General features: G+C 37.5%; 1 protein-coding gene and 1 long non-coding RNA gene across 13 annotated transcripts in view; one reads left to right on the top strand and one right to left on the bottom strand.

The window, feature by feature from the left end:
* The window catches only part of MALRD1 (MAM and LDL receptor class A domain containing 1), a 754524-nt gene extending 731724 nt beyond the window's left edge, over positions 1 to 22800 (top strand). For all 12 annotated transcript variants that reach the window (XM_086334563.1, XM_086334560.1, XM_086334554.1 and 9 more), the window contains 2 exons: positions 19221 to 19296; positions 22434 to 22800. In XM_086334563.1, the coding sequence (XP_086190689.1) occupies positions 19221 to 19296; positions 22434 to 22514 (157 nt within the window). In that variant the 3' untranslated portion in view covers positions 22515 to 22800. The remainder of the gene's footprint in view (positions 1 to 19220; positions 19297 to 22433) is intronic.
* On the bottom strand, positions 128 to 8075 carry LOC147361100 (uncharacterized). Its single transcript, XR_015139754.1, has 3 exons — positions 7826 to 8075; positions 1263 to 1457; positions 128 to 429 (listed from the first exon to the last, which is right to left on the bottom strand). It is a non-coding gene; the product is annotated as an uncharacterized LOC147361100 (long non-coding RNA).
* Positions 22801 to 23012: the final 212 nt, after the last annotated feature.

Here is a 23012-nt window from a genome sequence, read left to right as displayed (position 1 = left end):
TAAAATGAGGAAGTTGAACTAAAGTTTTCCCGAATACCTGTCATGTGTAGCTTTTTGGCACCAGGGACTGGTTCCATGGAAGACAATTTTTCCACAGACTGGGAGTGGGGTGATGGTTTCAGGGTGATTCAAGTGTATTACGTTTATTATGGACTTTGTTCTTATTACATTGTGATATATAATGAAATGATTATACAATTCACCATAATGCAGTATCAGTGGGCGCCCTGAGCTTGTTTTCCTGCAGCTAGATGGTCCCATCTGGGGGTGATGGGAGAGCAATGGGTTGTTGTTTATTGTTCAGTTGCTCAGTCGTGTCCAACTTTTGTGACCCCATGGACCGCAGCACACCAGGCTTCCCTGTCCTTCACCATCTCCTGGAGCTTGTTCGAATTCATGTCCACTGAGTCATCCAACTATGGGGAGAAGCTGTAAAATACAGATGAAACTTTACTTGCTCACCTATCATTCACGTCCTTCTGTGTGGCCTGGTTCCTAACAGGCCACGACTGGGGGCCAGGGGATTGGGAAATCCTGATGCATAGGCCACCCCCACAATTCAGGGCATGACTATATATTATGTTTACTGTTGTTTTTGTTTATTTATCTTTAAATAGACTTAGGGTTTACTCCTTTGGGCCCTGAGTTTTGCCTGGTTGTGATGTATTAATAACTGTGTTAAACCTTTCAGCTATTAGTGTGCCTTTTATCTGACTGAGTAGTGTCCTGTCTTTATCTTTGCATTACAATTCTCCAAGAGAGTTAATGCTTAATTTTAAAAATTAAAAGTGTCTAACTTACAATTCAAAATTAGACTAGGCACTTAGCAAATCTATCATTATGGTGGTCTTGACCACACAGATGACTGATGATTAGAAACAGCAATATCTGGGACTCAGTTCTAATTCTATTTGCAGATAAATCTCTGGGAAGAAGAGACAGCAGTGTTTGTTTTCTCTGTTCTTTGCCTAACACACAGTGTGCTTTTCACAAATAACATGTAGGGCAGATGAAAAATAAGGTGGCTAGGGGCTGTGATGTATTTGCAGTAATACATCAAAGTCTTGGAATTCAGGCTCTATAAGCCAAATATGCCCAAGACATAGAATGAATGATACCAGCTACCATTTTTCCAGACTCCAGTGATCAAGAAGAACTTATTGGTCAAAGGAAGATAGAATAAATTTTCAGAAATACTAGGTTTACTTCTTCCTTTCCCATAAAAATAAAACACAAAAGGAAAAACTTTCACAAACACTAACCACAGAAGCTGTGTCATCTGCAAATCTTCCCAGGTGACGTTGGACAAAAGCAAGCACTCCTACTTCTGAGTGTCCAAAGTGCTTTGTTCTCAGCCTTGTTTTTTTCTCTTCACATTGACTTTTGGTTTGATGTCTCCCATATCAGATTGTGAGCTTCTTGATGGTAGGGTCCAAGTCCTATTCATATTCATATTCCTAAGTTCAACAAATAGCAGTTAGAAAATGCATCTTAGTAATTATTTGTTTGAGGAACCAGAGGAACCAGTAATTATTATTTGAGGAACCAGAGATCAAATTGCCAATATCCACTGGATCATCAAAAAAGCAAGAGAGTTCCAGAAAAACATCTATTTCTGCTTTATTGACTATGCCAAAGCCTTTGACTGTGTGGATCACAATAAACTGTGGAAAATTCTCAAAGAGATGGGAATACCAGACCACCTGACCTGCCTCTTGAGAAATCTGTATTCAGGTCAGGAAGCAACAGTTAAGAACTGGACATGGAACACCATACTGGTTCCAAATGGAAAAGGAGTGTGTCAAGGCTGTATATTGTCACCCTGCTTATTTAACTTACATGTAGAGTACATCATGAGAAATGCTGGGCTGGAAGAAACACAAGCTGGAATCAAGATTGCTGGGAGAAATATTAATAACCTCAGATATTCAGATGACACCACCCTTACGGCAGAAAACAAAGAAGAACTAAAGAGCCTCTTGATGAAAGTGAAAGAGGAGAGTGAAAAAGTTGGCTTAAAGCTCAGCATTCAGAAAACTAAGATCATGGCATCCAGTCCCATCACTTCATGGCAAATAGTTGGGGAAACAGTGTCAGACTTCATTTTTTTGTGCTTCAAAATCACTGCATATGGTGACTTGCAGCCATGAAATTAAAAGACGCTTCCCTTCTCCTTGGAAGGAAAGTTATGACTAACCTAGACAGCATATTAAAAAGCAGAGACAGGAGGAGGTCCTAAGATGGCGGAGGAATAGGATGGGGAGACCACTTTCTCCCCAAAAAATTCATCAAAAGAACATTTAAATGCTGAGTAAATTCCACAAAACAACTTTTGAATGCCAGCAGAGGACATCAGGCACCCAGAAAAGCAGCCCATTGTCTTCAAAAGGAGATGGAGAAGTCTTGAGGCTACTGTAAAAATAAGATTGAAAACCAGAAGCAGGAGGCTTAAGTCCAAATCCTGAGAACACCAGAGAACTCCTGACTCCAGGGAACATTAATCAACAGGAGCTCATCAAACGCCTCCATACCTACACTGAAACCAAGCACCACCCAAGGGCCGACAAGTTCCAGAGCAAGACATACCACACAAATTCTCCAGCAACACAGGAACACAGCCCTGAGCTTCAAAATACAGGCTGCCCAAAGTCACTCCAAACCCACTGACATCTCATAACTCATTATTGGACATTTCATTTCTCCAGAGAGAAGAAATCCAGCTCAACCCACCAGAACACCGACACAAGCTTCCCTAACCAGGAAACCTTGACAAGCCACCCGTACAACCCCACAGACAGCGAGGAAACTCCACAATAAAGAGGACTCCACAAACTGCCAGAATACAGAAAGGCCACCTCAAACACAGCAATATAAACAGGATGAAGAGACAGAGGAATACCCAGAAGGTAAAGGAACAGGATAAATGCCCACCAAACCAAACAAAAGAGGAAGAGATAGGGAATCTGCCTGAGAAAGAATTCTGAATAATGATAGTGAAAATGACCCAAAATCTTGAAATCAAAATGGAAACACAGATAAATAGCCTGGAGACAAGGACTGAGAAGATGCAAGAAAGGTTTAACAAGGACCAAGAAGAAATAAAAAAGAGTCAGTATATAATGAATAATGCAATAAATGAGATAAAAAACACTCTGGAGGGAACAAATAGTAGAATAACAGAGGCAGAAGATAGGATTAGTGAAGTAGAAAATAGAATAGTATAAATAAATGAATCAGAGAGGAAAAAAGAAAAACAAATTAAAAGAAATGAGGACAATCTCAGAGACCTCCAGGACCATGTTAAATGCCCCAACATTCAAATCATAGGAGTCCCAGAAGAAGAAGAAGACAAAAAGAAAGACCATGAGAAAATACTTGAGGAGATAATAGTTGAAAACTTCCCTAAAATGGGGAAGGAAATAATCACCCAAGTCCAAGAAACCCAGAGAGTCTCAAACAGGATAAACCCAAGGCGAAACACCCCAAGATGCATATTAATCAAATTAACAAAGATCAAACACTAAGAACAAATATTAAAAGCAGCAAGGGAAAAACAACAAATAACACACAAGGGGATTCCCATAAGGATAACAGCTGATCTTTCAATAGAAACTCTTCAGGCCAGGAGGCAATGGCAGGACATACTTAAAGTGATGAAAGAAAATAACCTACAGCCCAGATTACTGTACCCAGCAAGGATCTCATTCCAATATGAAGGAGAAATCAAAAGCTTTACAGACAAAGCTTTACAGAGTTGGTGATGGACAGGGAGGCCCAGCGTACTACAGTCTGTGGGGTCGCAGAGAGTCGGACATGACTGAGCAACTCAACTGAACTGAATTATTTGTTAAATCAGATGTCTTAGCCTGTTTCCAGTAGGGTGTTTGAGTCCAAATGAACATCTTATATTCCAAGAAATATTTTACTTGGCTTCAGTGCTCCAAGATTTATTTCTGCTAGAATCCTCACAGATGACTCTTAAAGTTAGGATATCATTGTTGAGTTTTATTTAAAAATTTCAATCCAGCTTGATTGGCTGAAAACTAATAAAGGAATTCCAAATGATGCCTACATGTATGACCTTTAGCAGAATCATTACTGAATTCCATGATGGGCTACAAAATCAGCCCATAGTCAGGAGCTTAAATCCTGGAATATGAATGAAGGACATTAGAGAAAACCAAAATCCTGTGAGTATGCACATTCATAATCTATGGAAGAAATTGGATATCAAAACACTGGGCATTTCAGGGAGGCAGGAAATTTAAATTTAAGAAGTGACTATATTCACTCATCCCAATATCATCCTCACACTATATCATTTCATTTGGATATTTATATGTGTGACAGATTTTACCCTGAATGTTTCTGAAAACAATGCCTGGCATCTGACAGTCTAATCTAGTCCATCTAGTTGGTAATCTAATTATCAGTTTTATTCATAATGATATTATTACTCCCATTCTACTTTTTTAAATTTTATATTGGAATATAGCCAATTAACAATGTTGTGATAGTTTCAGATGCACGGTGGAGTGACTCAACTATACATATACATGTGTCCACTCTCCCCCTATATAGATGAGTATATAGATTTACTCTTAAAGTAATATTCATATTTATCAAATGAACAAAATTAAAAATTTCACATGAATGTTCAAAATATTTGCTGTAAATAACTAGTAACTCCTTAAGTAACCACTCCTCTGATCGTTGGTTCTTCCCTGGTGGCTCAGATGGTAAAGATTCTGCCTGCCAATTCAGGAGACCCAGATTCGATCCCTAGGTTGGGAAGATCCCCTAGAGAAGGCAGTGGCTACCCACTCCAGCATTCTTTTCTGGAGAATCCCATGGACAGAGGATCTTGGCAGGCTACAGTTCCTGGGGTTGCAAAGAGTTGACTGTACAAAATCAGCTTACATGCAATGTGTCAGGGATATAAGTCTGGAATAATACAGGCTTCAGTGGTTTGTACATATGTGTGTTGTCATTGCTAACTTTCCCAAGTTGTTTCAATTCTGTTGTCATCAGATACAGACTCCAAATAGTCTAAGAAATAAATTCTGTGTGAAAAAATAGAAAGAGCACTTTACTGTATAATAGCTCCATGTTCTAATTATTTGATCTGAAGATAGCTATTTTCCCATTTCAATACAGATGACTGTTTAGCAGAAGTAGTCCTCGGGGCAAGATTCAAGGCACTTTTCAGCATCATCTTTCTGTTCACTATAAATCTTACATGAGCAGGAAGACAGCATTTCAGTCCTGATGTATTTCAGTGTTTCGTTTGTTTCTGTCTATCCAAGCAATCAGAGTAGAAGAATGTGTTGTAGGGAAACCAGAGTTGCTCCTTGAAAGAGGTAACCTCATTTTAACCTCTGTTTAAATGAGGAAGTACAGGAAGGTAGTAAAGATAAGTGAGGTATGTGCTATTAGCAAACCATTTAGCTCCACAATGGCATGTAGCAAATACATTCAGTCACTATTGCCAGAAAATCAGAATTCTAAATGTTGTTCATTATTAATGATACTAGAGGGTAGGGAATTTCAAAGAGGGGATGATGGGATCAGCTCCATAATTTTTCTTCACGAACTGCTTTGCCATCCTCCTGCTAGACTCTTTTCTGCTTTCACATCATCTTTGATAGCATTTCTCCTTAGAACCATCCTTAGGGACACTCTTAACAAGTTCAATGATCTGTTTACTGTGTGGGAATCTCTAGCTCACCAATGAATCAAAGGACACAGTCACAACAGACCTTAAAGACCAGCCTGTTTTTGTCTTTGGAAAGAGAAACACATATATCAGAAACTTAATAATTCATTAATATACTTGTTGGCAAACATTTATTAATCACCTAGTATGTGCTGGGCACTGTGCTCTTGGCTGGGGATATAGTAATACAGGATAATGTACAATCTGGTGGAGAAGGCATATAGAAAAGCAAATAATGTCATTTCTTCAACAAGCATATATGCAGCTACTTCCTACTAAGTTTTGGAGAAACACAGGTAAAGAAGAGGTCAAGTCTATTTCGGAGGTGAAAATAATATTGTGGGGGAGGTTGAGAAAGGATTTATGTGCTACATCACTCAAGTCTGAATTCATAGGTTGAAAACCCCAGATGAAAAGCAGGAAGAGCAGACAGAACAACTTGTGTCAAGGTACAGGCTGTACTGGAGAATGATGTGGATTAATGTGATGGCTTAATGTGTAAAGAATCTGCCTGCTAATGCAGGAGATACAGGTTCAATCTCTGGGATGGGAAGATCCCCTGGAGAAGGAAATGGCAACCCACTCCAGTATTCTTCCTGAAAAGTCCCATGAACACAGGAGCCTGGTGCGCTACAGTCCATGAGTTGCAAAGAGTCAGACATGACTAAACATGCAAACACAGATAAGGAAAAATGATAGGAAATTAAGAATTTAAGAAATCTACATAGAATGCTAATCATGTGCTTGTGTACATAAAAATTTCTCTTTATATTTTAAAACTAAGTTGTTTTAGAATAACTATAAGAAAACGCAGTTTTATTGCTTTTTAAAAATTTTAAGCACTATGATCTGAATGAATTCAAAGATCCAAGAGAGTTTTAATAAATGTATTGATAAACCCAATATAGGATATATTTAAAGGAATTTGTTGGTATTTATAAGTCATAATGAAGTAAGTCAGTTTTTCTACACAGATTATCATATGGAGTTGTCAACTTTAAATTGTCTAAAATGATTTAGAAAGAAGCAAGTTGCTGGGCGATTGCTAAGGGAACTCACGAAGGCTGATAATTAACTTCAACACTGCAATCAGTTTCAATCAAACAGATTATGTGTCTAAGGGAATTCAATAAGAAAATTAGAGTGAGTTTTCATATAGAGCAATTTACATGAAAAAATATTTCATTCTGATTGAAAAAAGTTATATAGTACTTGGTCTTTTCCAATTGTGGGACTTTGGGTGTCACATTCATTCAAAGAGAAAGGAAGAGAACATATTTTCAGAAGATAAAAAAATATATATATATATATTTTCAGCTAGCAAAAAGTTATTAGAAATCAGAAGTAGAAACCAGCCAGGCACATGTGTATTTACTCATATCTAAACACCAGTGTTAGCAGAACAGGGCTATCTAAACTGTATGATGAAGGACCAGCTGTGTTTTGTTTTCAATCCATCACATACCAATGCTTTTGTAAGACGTACTGGGAAAGTGAAATTAAAAGACACACAAGACACTCGTCCAGATTTCTTATTCTTAGCCTCAGCACACAAATAGCAACAAACATTTCTAAACAGCTATCCTCAATTTTTGTATTTATGTCATCTTGGAACTGTAAACAGAATAAGACCATAACCAAATATAAATCACACTCTTGAGTAGTTCTGCAGTAGAGTACATGGCTCATATTTGGGGCTGAAGAAATGTTTCCTAGATAAATTATAAAGATTTTAGCTCCGCCTATAGGAAGTTAATATTCTAGTTGGACAGATGTGAGTATAGATAAATAAATGCAACTAAGTTCATTTTTCTAGACAGATTCTTACACAGCATTTTCAATTTTAAATTGTCAAAGATTTAGAAAGAAGCCAGTTTCTAGGTGATTGCTAGGGGAAATCACAAGACTGATAATTAACTTCAATACTGCAATCAGTTTTTAAGCAAAGAGATTATGTGTCTAAGGGAATTCAATAAGGAAATTAGCGTGAGTTTTCATATGGAGGAATTTACAGAGAAAAATATTTCATTTCAATTAACAAAAATATCATGTAGCCTGATGGTAAAATGCACAATGCACACTGAAGTACAAAGAAGAGATGTGGTTTACCTGGCTCCAAGGCTGGCAAAGACTCTGGTCGATGAGAAGGGTGTGTGCGTGCTGAGTGGCTACAGTCACATCCGACTCTGTGACACTGTGGACTGTAGCCCACCAGGGTCCTCTGTCCATAGGATCCTCCAGGCAAGAACACTGGAGTGGGTTGGCATGGTCTCCTCCAGGGCATCTTCCCAACCCAGGAATCGAATCCACGTCTCATGTCTCCCACATTGGCAAGCCAGTTCTTTACCACTAGTGCCACCTGAGAGGGTATTTAAGAGCAAAAATAGGAATTATGAAAAAACATGACCTACAAAACCTAGCCTAAGGAGTGTAGCCACAACAGGAGGTAGGTAGATGTTGAGAAGAAATGCTAAAAAGAGAGGAATCAGGAAAGACTGCAATAAGGATCTTGTCTTTTAGGTAAATGATTTACAAGGAGCCGGGCAGGACCGAGGCAAGGAGCTCATTCAGGGGAAACACCTCGTTATCTTTTCCAAATTGGAAAACCATCACCTCACCCTCAAGATTCAGATACACAGCAGCATAATGAATGGAATTTTGGAAATACAACAAAGTGCCAGAAAAGAATTAAAGATTATATTTAATGTCACCATCCAGAGATGCAGACTGTTACATTTTGATGTGTCTTCTTCCAAACCTTTATCCGTGTGCACACACGTACATACACTTTTCATCTTGAAAGTCTGTGTTTTCCTCTGCATCTGGTTCCCACTAGATGGCTGTGGATGTGCTAACACTGCACTCGGGAGGAGAAGCTGGCAGAGACCGCCTTTCTGTTGGCAACACGGGGTCTCCTTAGAGTTAAGCTACGGAAACCTGGGTCAGTTTTATTCATCCTAACTGCCTCCATATTCCTGGGCATGTTCCCATTTAAGCACTCTCCCACAGCTAGATCCAATTAAACAGTGACAGTTTTTGCGGTCAGTGATATTTATTTCCTGGCTGAGAAGAGTCGGAGAAAAAATATGGCAGCTGCTGTATCATGTGAATTGGTTTAGCAAGTTTGATGTCCCAGTTGTTGTTTGGTATTGTGACCCTGGATGATTAATCCTTTCCCCTCCTTTTTGTGGCATTTCTGGTTACATTTGCAAAGCCAATGTTTTCTGAATTTTCTCACCCAAAACATTTGGTTCAGATTGTTTCATAAGGACTGGCAAATGAAAACTTGAGTTCATGGACATTCCCCGCACTGCCCCTGAACAGCCCCCCCCACCCCGCCCACAACTGCCCCCAATTATCGCTGCTTTTCCAAATTGGGTTGTTTCTTTTCTTTCTTTCCTTTCTTACAGATTGTTTTAATTCTTTTTTTTTTTTAAAGTCTTCATCTTTCCAAAGGTAGACACCATTTTATAGCTCAATATTTTTGTTTACTACTCCTCATGATTTCTTCCCTTTTTTCTTTAGCAGTGGTCAGATAATACAGCATTTTAACACATTCAGTGAGAAAAGGATGATTTAATAGACTTGGTTTATTGTTTCTCATACTGCCTTATAACGTTGTACAATTTTATTCTAGCTGTAGATTCTTATAACAGATTTAATGTGCCACGATGTAATTACACACTGCAGATTGTAATCTTGGTGCTGGCTTTTTTATGATAAACACAACCATATGAAAATGCCCCCGAAATCAGATTCTCTAAGGTACTGTTGTGTTTCAAGGTTTCCATTAAATCCCTCTCTTCTGGCCACCACCTCTCCTAGATAGTTTTTACCGAAGCACACTTGGGCATAATCTCAGTGTGATATTTTTTAAGGATTTTAGTTGAAACAACTTAATGAAGCACATTGCTGGTCTTCCTAAAATAATATTGTGGGACCTTGTTACTTTGTTAGTCTTGATGATAGAGACAGGATACAGACCATAAATGTCTTCTCTCCTAAGCTGGACATGTGCTTCTAAGCAACTGGCTTTGGTTTGTTCTGTTTTGGAAAGCGTGACCTATGGTAACTGATTCTTTTGTCCTGCTTAAATTTGCATTGGAGAATCTTCAAGTCAAAGTTGTATCCTGTATGAATTAAATACACAGACTGGACCATACCCATTTCATGGACCATCCCCAGCGCATTCCCTCTGGGTCGACTCTATTTTCCAGTTCTCAGAATCCCTTTCTCCACTTCCTATCTACTTCTCATCTGTCTTATATTCTTCTGTTGTGCTTATCTTTGCAAGCTGCTGTAAATTTGTTTTCATTACAAAAAGGACAAAACAGTGTCTGAATTTTAAAATTTGTGATACCGTTCCTTAAAAACAGTTTATTCAAACAGGCTAAAATTTGGATTGGAAATGATCAGAGACCAGGTATAAAATAAAACTTATCTAGGGTTTTCAGAAAAGAAAGATGATATATGTAAATCGTGCGGCACTCATGGCTGCACAGAAAATGCAGTGCACAATCTCTCCCCATTACTACAACTTAAAAATGAACAAACCAAAAAAATCAAAACAAGCAAACCTCATTTTCATAGGTTTTAAAATCAGGAAGCAAAAAAAGAGCATTAATTTATATAATGGAATAGAGAATAAAAATTAATAGTACCCTAACTAAGAATCAAACATTTCTAAAAATATCTCTTGACCAAAAGAAATATGTTTAATAGATATGAGTAAAAAAAGTAGGGATCAAAAATATTTTATTTTTATTAGGATTTTATAATATATTTTCCCTTTACCTGAAAGATTAAGCACACTCAGGAAGACTTCATACAAACTCTTAGAACTGAAAATATTCAGAAAAACCAAATTGAAGAGTGTAAAATGACAGAGGCTGAAATGAGTAAAGTAGAATTGAGATTTACTTCTGAGGGACACCTCAAGTTCACCATTAATCAGGGTAAGCAAAATTTAATATAATAGGCATTACTCCCAGAATAAATGAATTCCATTTTCACCAGTGAAATGATTGTATTTCATAATTTAGATGGATCCTTTTTAAAAAAATATGTCACATGTACTTTTACTGTTAGAAAACATTTTCCCCAGTAGCAACAAATCATATACTCCATAGCCTGAAAACTCACATCAACTCCTGATATTTATACATAGATATTTCATACCGTTTTTCAGAGATACATATGAGATGTAGGAAACACAGACCTTTATTTTTCAAATGTTGGAAAGTGAGTTATTTCTACCAAATTAATTTTTCACCAATTGTATGATTTTTTCATTTCCTGTGTGATGAAATGGATAGGGGGACCAGCCCTGTTCTATTATACTCTTCTCCACCTGGTAGGTCAGCTGGTAAAGAATCCACCTGCAATGGGGGAAACCTTGGTTCGATCCCTGAGTTGGGAAGATCCCCTGGAGAAGGGAACAGCTACCCACTCCAGTATTCTGGCCTGGAGAATTCCATGGACTGTATAGTCCACTGGGGTAACAAAAAGTCGGAAACAACTGAGGGACTTTCACTTTCACTTCATCTTCAGGAAATCCCGCAGGCTACCCCTCTGGCCTGGCACTTAACCAGCTGAAAAAAAAAAAAAAAAATAGAAAGAGACAGAGGTCAAAAGTAGGCTCCTGGCCCACTTAGTCTTGGGCTAAGTGGAACAGAAATCTAAACACAAATGTGACTCCACGGTCACAATAGTAAAAATGAATGTCTTTCTCTGAGTATTGATGCAGTATATTGCTGGGAGTGGGCATGGAAGAACAGAGTAGAGAGTTAGCTAGTGGATCATCAAGACTTCAGACTATATACATTTGTTGTTATTCTTTCTGTAAATATTCACTTGATTCCTATAGCACTAGGTACTATACTAGGTGCTATGATAGAAGAGGAAGCCATATAAGGAAGAACCTCATTTAACCCTCTGTAAAAAATGCATGAACAAGATGATTGCAAAGGTCCTTGCTAACTCTACGCTCAGTCGTGTCCGACTCTTAACAACCCCATGGGCTGCAGCCCACCAGGCTCCTCCATCCATGGGATTTTCCAGGCAAGAGTACTGGAGTGGGATGCCATTGCCTTCTCCCTAAATAAATAAATCTATCATAAAAAGTTAAAAGTACTACAGTGAGTATTATTGCCAATGTTGTCACTTCCTTCTCCGCCCCCCCCCCTTATTCCAGTGTCCTTTCATTGGTCCCAAGCTTTGGGGTCAGGAGAAAGAAGGAGGGAGTTTAAATGAAAATATCAATGGCAAAAGGAGAAAATAAGAAAAGAAGGTAAAAGAATAGCACTGAACCATTAGTGGGCATCTACTTGTGGTGGGCATTTTATAAACATGTAATTTAATCTAAGAGACAGAAATCTAGTAAGCTGCCACCCTCTAAAAGAAATTAGATCTAGAGTCAGGAGCCACATACTGATTAACTCTGTAAGTACAGGACCTAAAGCAGTCTTTGATAGATAATATGTGTCCTAGAAATGTTGGATACATTTAAATAGATGAATATGAAAGATGATAAATAACATAATCAGCATTCTAGCATTCCACCATCTGGAGGAATGGGTCACCACATTATAGACATCATTTTCCTTTACACACTTAGAACAGTTATTTCTTAGATCTTAGAATGTTCTTTAGCATTTAGAAACAAACATAGAAATCATTTCTTTAGTGGAAGCATGAGAGCAAATTCCTCCACACACACACATGCACAACAAATATCTTTTGGTAAATAAATGATCATGTTTATCTCTTCAAATCACCTTGATGGCTACATTAGGAGTACCCAGTTTCAGAGAGTGTTGTTCTTCATATTTTTTAGTAGACAGATTTTTTACAGTACAGTTTTATAATACAGTCCACCTGGATACAACAGAAACCATTGTGCATGGCTCTCTCAGTGTTGTTCCACCCTAATAATTTGTGCTAAAGTTTTGAGCTCACTTGAGCATATTCTAAGCTTACTTTTAAGTATGAAAACATTGTGACAGCTTTACCCCCGTGAGATGGTAGCAAGGAGAAGATATTTGGTGGATTTGACTTAAGAAGACTGACCAGTTTCCCCAACACACAAAATTGGAGAAAAAGATGTCTGTTGTTAACAAAAAGAAAGTAAACTACTGATTGATAACCAAAACCAATAATAAATTTAGTAAAGAAAACGAATAAGATGCTCACTAAGACAAATTATAAAAGCAGATTACAATTATTAATAAACTTACAATATGTATAAATACAAAATGTTTATTAATAAACTTACAATATGTGTAAATACAATATGTGTAAATACAAAATGTTTATTAATAAACTTACAATATGTGTAAATACAAAATGTTTATTTTGAAGTATAGACTTGTCAGTTAAAACAATTCAAGCACTGTCTTGTCATTCTTTTCTATCAGCTTCCTGATAGCCATTTTTCAACTGCAGAATGCTGTCACCTTGTTTTTTTTTCAACCTAGATAAAAGCTTATTCACTTACCTAGTCTAAAGATTTTCACATTAAATGGCAATCAGACTCTACCTTAAAACTGTCCAAATGTTGCCATAATAATTTTTCTCATACACTAGCATTACAATTTGGTTTTATATTAATGAAGGTTTTATAGCTCTGCTAAGCTAGAGATACGGAGAAGGCAATGGCACCCCACTCCAGTACTCTTGCCTGGAAAATCCCATGGACAGAGGAGCCTGTTAGGCTGCAGTCCATGGGGACACGACTGAGCGACTTCACTTTCACTTTTCACATTGGAGGAGGAAATGCATTGGAGGAGGAAATGGCAACCCACTCCAGTGTTCTTACCTGGAGAATCCCAGGGAGAGCGAAGCTTGGTGGGTTGCTGTCTCTGGGGTCGCACAGAATCGGACATCACTGGAGCAACTTAGCAGCAGCAGCAGCAAGCTAGAGATTAATGTGTTTATCAATAAGAAGCCTTAACCAGAAAAATTATATAAGAAAAAGAGACAGAAGCCATCCAAATTGGAAAGGAAGAAAGAAAACTATACTATAAATGACATGAACATCTATAGATAGAAAACTCAAAAAAATCCATAAGAAAGCTACTAGAATTAATAAACTCAGCAAAGTTTTGATATACAAGATCAACACATAAAAATAAGGTATGTTCTTAAATACCATCAGTGAACAATCAGAAAAAGAAATTAAGGAAATAATCACATTGACAATAGCATATAAGAGAGTAAAATACCTGGGAATAAATTTAACCAGGAGGTGAAAGATTTCTACACTTAAAATTTCAAAGCATTACTGAAAGAAATTAAAGAAAACCTAAGTAAGTAGAAAGACATTTTGAGTTTATAGATAGAAAGATTTATTATTGTCAAGATGTCAGTACTACACAAAGCAATCTACAGATTCAACACAGTACCCATTAAAACTCCAGCAGCTTTTTTTTTTTTTTTTTTTTGCAGAAATATAAAACTTATCCTCAAATTAGTATGGAATTACAAGGGCACCAAAGAGCTAAAACAATCTTGATAAAGAATGGACTTGGAGAACTCACTTCCTGATTTCAAAGCTTACCACAAAGCCATAAGAAATGAAACTGTGTGGTATTAGCATGTGAATATAAGTGGAGACCAATGGATTAGAATTAAGAATTGAAATATAAACCCATACATCTATGACCAGTTGAGTTTTGACAAGTCCATTCAATAGAGAAAGAATAGTCTTTTCAATAGATGGTGCCAGGGCAACTGCATTTCTGCATACAAAGGAATGGATTTGAACTCCTACCTCATACCATGCATAAAAATTAACTCAAAATGGATCAAAGACTTCAATTTAAGAGCTACAACCATCAAATATTTAGGGGAAATCATAGGAGTAAATCTTCATGATCTGAGATTTGGCAATGCCATCTTAGATATGATACCAAAAGTAAAGGAAACAAGAGAAAAAAAATAGAGATAAATTGGATTTCATCAAAGATGTTCGTTTCACTAAGAATGAAATAGTGCCCAACACTGTGAATGCAGTGAATGCCACTGAATTGTACACTCTTAAAAAATGGCTTAAATGGCAAATTTTGTTATATACATATATTTATCACATTTTAAAATTAATAAATACAATTAATATTCCTAGAAAACTTTGAATTATATTCTTAAATGGGTGACTTGTCAGATCAGATCAGATCAGTCGCTCAGTCGTGTCCGACTCTTTGCAACCCCATGAATTGCAGCATGCCAGGCCTCCCTATCCATCACCAACTCCTGGAGTTCACTCAGACTCACGTCCATCGAGTCAGTGATGCCATCCAGCCATCTCATCCTCTGTTGTCCCCTTCTCCTCCTGCCCATAATCCCTCCCAGCATGAGTCTTTTCCAATGAGTCAACTCTTCACATGAGGTGGCCAAAGTACTGGAGTTTCAGCTTTAGCATCATTCCTTCCAAAGAAATCCCAGGGCTGATCTCCTTCAGAATGGACTGGTTGGATCTCCTTGCAGTCCAAGGGACTCTCAAGAGTCTTCTCCAACACCACAGTTCAAAAGCATCAATTCTTTGGTGCTCAGCTTTCTTTATAGTCCAACACTCACATCCATACATGACTACTGGAAAAACCATAGCCTTGACTAGATGGCTACTTTGTTGGCAGAGTAATGTCTCTGCTTTTGAATATACTATCTAGGTTGGTCATAACTTTCCTTCCAAGGAGTAAGCGTCTTTTAATTTCATGGCTGCAGTCACCATCTGCAGTGATTTTGGAGCCCAGAAAAATAAAGTCAGCCACTGTTTCCACTGTTTCCCCATCTATTTCCCATGAAGTGGTGGGACCGGATGCCATGATCTTAGTTTTCTGAATGTTGAGCTTTAAGCCAACTTTTTCACTCTCCACTTTCACTTTCATCAAGACGCTTTTGAGTTCCTCTTCACTTTCTGCCATAAGGGTGGTGTCATTTGCATATCTGAGGTTATTGATATTTCTCCCGGCAATCTTGATTCCAGTGTGTGTTTCTTCCAGTCCAGCGTTTCTCATGATGTCCTCTGCATATAAGTTAAATAAACAGGGTGACAATATACAGCCTTGACGAACTCCTTTTCCTATTTGGAACCAGTCTGTTGTTCCATGTCCAGTTCTAATTGTTGCTTTCTGACCTGCATACAAATTTCTCAAGAGGCAGATCAGGTGGTCTGGTATTCCCATCTCTTTCAGAATTTTCCACAGTTTATTGTGATCCACACAGTCAAAGGCTTTGGCATAGTCAATAAAGCAGAACTTGTAGGGTGTGTCAATTGTAATTTAATAAGGTGGTTAAAAGGTATAAAATAAGCATTTACCTGAAAGTCATGTTTAATGGATGCAACATACAGGAATTTATTTTTTGTTTTTCTTCATTGCCCATCTAAAATAATTTCAGGTATCTATTATAACTACTTTCATGTTTTTAATCAGCACTGAAACTATTTTGTTAGTTAATAAGCCATGAAGTCAGTTCCTGTGGAGGTATCCATATGCTCACTATATCTAAATTAGAAACTTGTATCAGCCTTATCCTAGTTCTGCACTAACATATCTCTGTTTAGCCCCCTCAGAACACCACCTTATACAGTGCCTGCACACACTGGGTGTAGCCAGAGCTTAATAGTAATTTATGTGAATGCCTGTTAAGTCAGGGGAGGAGAATGCATGTGATTCACGATTTCCTTTTATCTACTCTAAACTTCTAAATCAATGCCCTTCTGATTCCCAGAGGTGATTCCATTCTTCGCAACCTTAGCTCTTAAAGAGCTATCTGCCTAATAATGACAGATACAGTAAGTTAAACACAGCATTTTTTAGCCTCATGCAGACTTAACATTGTACCATACAGTGTTAGGACTTGCTGAAAACTTCATAATCAAACATTTTATGTCCCTTGTAGCAGGATTTGTCATTTTAAGTAAAATTGTTTATGTTTGAGTATCCAACTTATATAACTGATGAAGGTGGAAAATTATATCATGCAACTTGAAATAGTAATTCTATGGAGTTGACACTTGAAATGTACTTAATTGAGTTATCAATGGGTAGTGGGTATGTTTTTACTTCTTAAATAGGAAAGACATTAAAATTAAGCCCAACAGTTCTCAAATTTTCCATATTGGGAAACAGCTCTTGATCTGGGGAAAATTAAAAGTTTGAGATTGCTAATAAACATAATTTGAAGTAAACATAATTCGATCACCTCCCACTACTCATACTGTGACCCTTTCTTCTTTTATTGTGGCCCCATATCCTTACACTTATGTATCCCTCTTCTTTCTTTATAGTCACCCACCCCAAAGGCTGGTCACTTCATTTTAACAGAAAATTATTTAAGACTTAAAATCCTTTCAGAAGAAAAGTAGCTTCTATAGCTGAAGCCATAGTAATAATAGGGTTGGAAAATTGATCAATTTACTTGACTTCTGCTTGCCAGTAGTGGTTTAGGTCATCCGGAGTCTTAGCAGTTGAAAGCCAAAAATAATCATCTCGTATCAAAATCTTTCCTATTGCCTGTGCCTCCCTTCTATCCCACTGACAGCAAAGCCTGTCTCTTCAGTTCCTGGTTGCCTGCCCAGTCTTTGGACCATCTGTCCTGTCTGGTCTTATGGTTTGGGTTTCCTCCTGCTTTCTGATTTCATGCCTGATTTCAGCCAAGAATTTTTCTCAGTTGTTGGTGTTTGTGGCTGTCTCATCTTAACCTAGCTCCTAATTTCCATCTTGTTTTAAACCTCAGTCTCTCCTGTACCAGCTTCTGCTTTCACATTTGACACATTTCAAAACACTGCTTCACTTCCTACCCAGTCTCAGTTTTAAGAGCAGCCCCATCATGCCCTAACTATGCCACTTATTGAGATTAGTGCTCTGAAAACTCAACCTTGACTGGTCTTGGAGAGAGAAAAGGCAAAGAATCAAACACCACTTGTTCATTTTCATTAATAATTATAGCAATTGTACATTTTCAATTAGTGGTTAAGTAATTGTTCTGTCATCATTTTAAAGTATATCTGTTTTGGTTTTTTTTTTTCCCCCCACAAAGTAACTCACAAAAATGGCTGCTACAACCCTCTTCACCTATAACCCAAAGGTGATCTGGTTTAGCTACTGAACATTTAGGAACAGTAGAGGTCAGGAATCTTAGAAAACACTGAATCCACAGGGAGAATGTATTGCCAGCCAGTCACAGTTACCCAGATTATGCTGTTGGGTTCATTAATCCTGTTACTTTTTAGAAGAGGACCGTGTGGTTTGGTAGATGGAATAAGAGGTCACACTTCTGACAATATCTTATCAAAGAGGGAATCAGTAAGACTTACTCTTTACGCCCTTTTCTTTCAGAATATAAAGGTACATTATTGACAAGTATTAATTGTCATTATACTCTGATTAAGCAAATATTTCCATGCCTTTTGGGCTTCCCTGGTGGCTCAGACAGTAAAGGATCTACCTGCAACGTGGGAGAACTGGGTTCACTCCCTGGGTTGGGAAGATCCCCCGGAGGATGGCAGGGCAACTCACTCCAGTATTCTTGCCTGAGGATTCCCATGGACAGAGGAGCATAGCAGGCTACTGTCCATGGGGGTCCAAAGAGTCAGACACAATTGAGCAGCTAGACACAGCACATATAACTTTTTCTTCCTGGCTGCCTTCTTAAGACACTGGCAGTCATCCTGGAATTGGTCTTCCACTCTCTACCGTGTGTACATGTATGTGAATGTGTGCATATATGCAATTTTCCTTATGTCTTCAATAGCATGTATTTAGTTATCTGGTTATAATTATTTTTTCCTGTGATGAGCATTTGTTTCTTCATCAGTTGTGACCAACTATGCCAGGGCTAGTTGTCTTCTAATAAATCTATTGACTCTTAAGTAACCAAAATATAAAAAGGAATGCTCATTTAGGAGCTCAGTTAATCTGAGTCAATTATGCAGATATAAACCAATATGTGAGATTACCAAGGACATGCCTCTTTATGACTCCTGAAAGGAAATACTAACATAAAATTCTCTTCAAAATGTTCCTATTTAAATTTTCTGTTTACAATGTTAAATACTTTGACTCATATGCTATGTACACATCATTATGACAGACAATGTCATGGAAAATAGTCCTCAGACTGTGGTGGGCTTGGCACTTTTGAATCTATGGGACGTCACGGTGGTCTTTCCTTATAACCAGTTCAGCTTTACATTGCATCATTCTTTCTAATGTTGTATCCTTTGTATTATTATAGTAATATTTAAGAAATTAAGAACAACGTTTTTCTGTGCTTGGATTTATTTGGATCTAACTTTTCAGACATCACACTATGTTTGCCTTCAAAGATGTGGTTGCCTTGGTGTCCTACAAAGTAGTCTTTACTTAGGGAAATACCATCATAAAAATAAGTATGCTGGCTAGACAGTGTGTCTTCCAAAGATTTGTATCAGATAACAACTTGAAAATGTCCTGTGGTGAATTTCAATGCTTACTTTCCTTTCTGTGGCCTTGTGTGCTTTCAGGAAAATGAAAAGAAGTATTAACCATGCATTTGTTAATCCAATTTATGGGAACTGGAGGAACCCAGAGAAAACAGAGGTAAGTGGCAATGATAAACTGTATTGTCTGAGAAGGGAAAACACAAGCACTTGCACTTGCACACACGCACACGCGCACGCACACACACACACACACACACACACACACACAGTGTTGTCTGGACAGGTTCCCATATCATGGTGAAGAGGTATGTTTTAGTGGACTTATTTCTCCACCAGAGAGATGAGATGGGAAGGATTTTAATTCTCTCTAAATATGCAGTGAGGATTTTCCATTTCAGGACAGTTTCAATCTGCTTATAGAAGAAGTTCACTGTTAAATGGCTTTGTGGTCATAGTTCATACTGAGAAAGAGGCAACAACTCTGGAAAATATCAGTTTAACTGACAGAGTATTAGTCGTCTCCTCACAGTAACTCTTCATGGACTGTTCTTCATATTTTATTCCCAAACACAAAAGGGAGAATAGCATTCTGTGCTCTCTTTCAGTTCAGGTGTGGGCTGTGAGGGCTGTGACCTGATAATTTAGACAGAGAAAGGAGAAACTCAAGTGTGTTACATCTTTCTTGGCCTTTTTAACGGCTACTCCTTATGAGTGCAATATGAAATAGGCTGGAGAGAAAATGTCAAGTAAAATCCCTCTCATCCCTTTCTTAAGTATGTAATATGAGCATCCATTTGGGTATAAAAGGATTAGCCATGACACATCACGTCTGTGTGAAAGCTTCCTTACATCTGATTTTAGAAATATCGTATCAAATTAATTCTGTTGTCAAAGTGAGCATATGTTAGAAAACCAGTTTTTATTTTTAATGAAAGTCAGTCACAAACAGTTATTACTATTACTAAAAATAAGTAGCAGAGGTGGTTTCCAGCGTATTTGAGTTACGTGATCAAAGACTAATAAAACACTTGACTTTTTAAATTTCTGTTACCTGATAACTTGTGCTTCCCTTGTGGTTCAGCTAGTAAAGAATCCAGCCTGCAATGCAGGAGACCTGGGTTCAATCCCTGGGTTGAGAAAATCTCCTGGAGAAGGGAAAGGCTACCCACGCTAGTATTCTGGCCTGGAGAATTCCATGGACTGTATAGTCCGTGGTGTTGCAGAGTCGGACACAACTGAGCGACTTTCACTTTACCTGATAACTTAGAAGAGGAAGGGAGAAATTAAGGGCATTACATCTTCATTAATGACATAATACACTCTGTGTGTGTGGTTATGTTAGAAATGAAAATAAGTAAGATATACCTAAGAATACAGAATTAACTTGATTTCAAGTCAATTAAGTCACAGAGCAAAAATGAAAACATAGTTCTACTCAATGGATAATATTAATAAATAAGAAACAAAAGTAATGTATCTTCTTGACAAAGTAGGAAGGTGTAACATAAATGTATTTTTATTTTTACTAAAGAAAAGAAAATTTAATCTTTTTAGTCTTTAGTTTAACTTTTAGACTCTGAAAGTTACAAATGATTTAAGGAAATAAAATGTTTTAAATTTGACATTTTTTATCAATCATTCCTCTTTCATGTTGTTTCTTTCCATTAAGAATGGCTAGAGAAGAAATCCTGTCATAGCTCTCAACTTTTGTTGCTTTTCTGATTTCTGTTGTTTCAGAAACAAATAACTTTGTATTAATTAAACTAAGTGCACCTTTCCTGACATAACAGAGAAGTAGACTTCTCAGAAAATACCCTTGTGAACACTCTTAGAGAAAAATTCTCATATTCTGATATACAAATTTAGAAGATAGTATATTGAAAACCACGGACCCATCAGCCAACATCTACAGTGATCAACCCATAGTCATTCTTGTTTCACTTCTGCTGCCACCCATTCCCTCCACCCACCAGAATGGTGGTGATATTTTTAAAAATAGACTTTATTTTCTTTGAGAAATTTCAGGTTCAGGACAGAAGGTACATGGACTTTCCATATACCCTGTGTCCCCACACATGCATAGCCTTTCCCATTATCAACATCTCCCACAAGAGTGATACGTTTCTTACAACTGATGAACCTACACTGACATGTTGTTATCACCCAGAGTCCATAGTTTACATTACAATTCACTCTTTGTGTCAACCAGAGTGTTTTTAAGCAAATTCCAGTATCATTTAATTTTACCTGTAAAGACTTCAGTTATACTAGGATAAATATATTAAAAAAATATATAACCACAGTATCACTTGCAAACACTTAACAGTAATTCTGTGACACAATCAAAGATTCCATCAGTGTTCAACCTATCCCATTTGTCTCATAAATAAGTGTGTGTGGAGGGGTTGTACTTTGTTGTTGTTGGTATATTTTTAAAATCAGGATCCATATAATTTATGTGCATTCAAATTGTTAGACATGTCTTTGCTGCTGCTGCTGCTGCTGCTGCTAAGTCACTTCAGTTGTGTCTGACTCTGTGCAACCCCATAGACGGCAGCCTACCAGGCTCCTCTGTCCCTGGGATTCTCCAGGCAAGAACACTGGAGTGGGTTGCCATTTCCTCCTCCAATGCATGAAAGTGAAAAGTCAAAGTGAAGTCACTCAGTTGTGTCCAACTCTTAGCGACCCCATGGACTGCAGCCTACCAGGCTCCTCCGTCCATGGGATTTTCCAGGCAAGAATACTGGAGTGGGGTGCCATTGCCTTCTCCAGACATGTTTCTAGTCTCTTTTAATCTCTAGATTTTGTTTTCTATTTTCCCTTTGCAATTTATTTGTTGAGGAAATCATGTTGGTTGTCCTATACAACTTTCCATGTTTTAGATTTTCTAATATATACTGCAAAATATAATTCTCCCAGCTGAAAGCTGTTGGCTGTTGTTTTTTTGTAAATATTTTTATTTAGTTTTATTTAAACTAACTATAATTAAAGTAACAAACTTAAAAACAGTGCCATAGAAAGAAGCAGTCAAGATCCTGGCTACTGCATTCCCCCATTGCACCAGAGGTGAGGATGAGGCAATGGCTCCTTTGCTCAGAGGATGCTGGGCACACACCAAGAAGAGGCCTGTGTCAGTGGTTCGGGCAGTATGGACTGGAGGTGTTGAAGTAGGAGTCACAGATGCACTAGTTATTACTCCAGTGAAAATCCATTAAAAACTCACTGCATGATCTGGGAAAAAGTCTCTTATTTTAAAGTCTAAAATCATAACTCTTTCGATGTGTTTTTCTTTAGAGTTCTGTATACTCCTTCTCAAATCCATTATATGACACAATATCAGGAAGACTGGAGACTATATCTAATCGTCTCAAATAGTGCGATCAAGATCATCAAGATTGGGACTTCCCTGGTGGTCCAGCGGCTAATACTCTGCACTTCCTCTGCAGAGGGCACAGGTTTGATCCCTGGTCAGGCAACTAAGATCCCACATGCTGCATGGGATGGCAAAAGAAAAAAAAAGAAAGAAAACAAAAAGATCAAATATGATCTTGTATCCAGTCTGTGAACTCTGATAGAAACTCATCTTATCCAATAGTAAAACTGGAAGGGATTTGGAATACCACTCTAATTATTACAGTTACAAATAAATTTTCTTATAGAATATTTTGAATGTTTTCATGGAATCTGAATTAGAACTTTATCTTCATTATATATCTGAATATTTTAATAAAATGTCCCACTTAAGTTTCTTGTTTTCTTTTAACTTTATTATAGTTATTTTTTAAAGGATGAATCAAATTGTTTCAGATTCTGAATATAAAGAAGTTTTCAGATGCTTATTTATAGTCCATTGGGCTTAGAAATAAAGTTGAA

This window comes from Bos grunniens, chromosome 13 (genome assembly GCF_055505025.1).
Source record: "Bos grunniens cultivar Pamir isolate PY7600 chromosome 13, Bosgru_T2T1.0, whole genome shotgun sequence".
Taxonomy (NCBI): Eukaryota; Metazoa; Chordata; class Mammalia; order Artiodactyla; family Bovidae; genus Bos; species Bos grunniens.
This window is presented reverse-complemented; position numbering and strand designations above follow the sequence as displayed.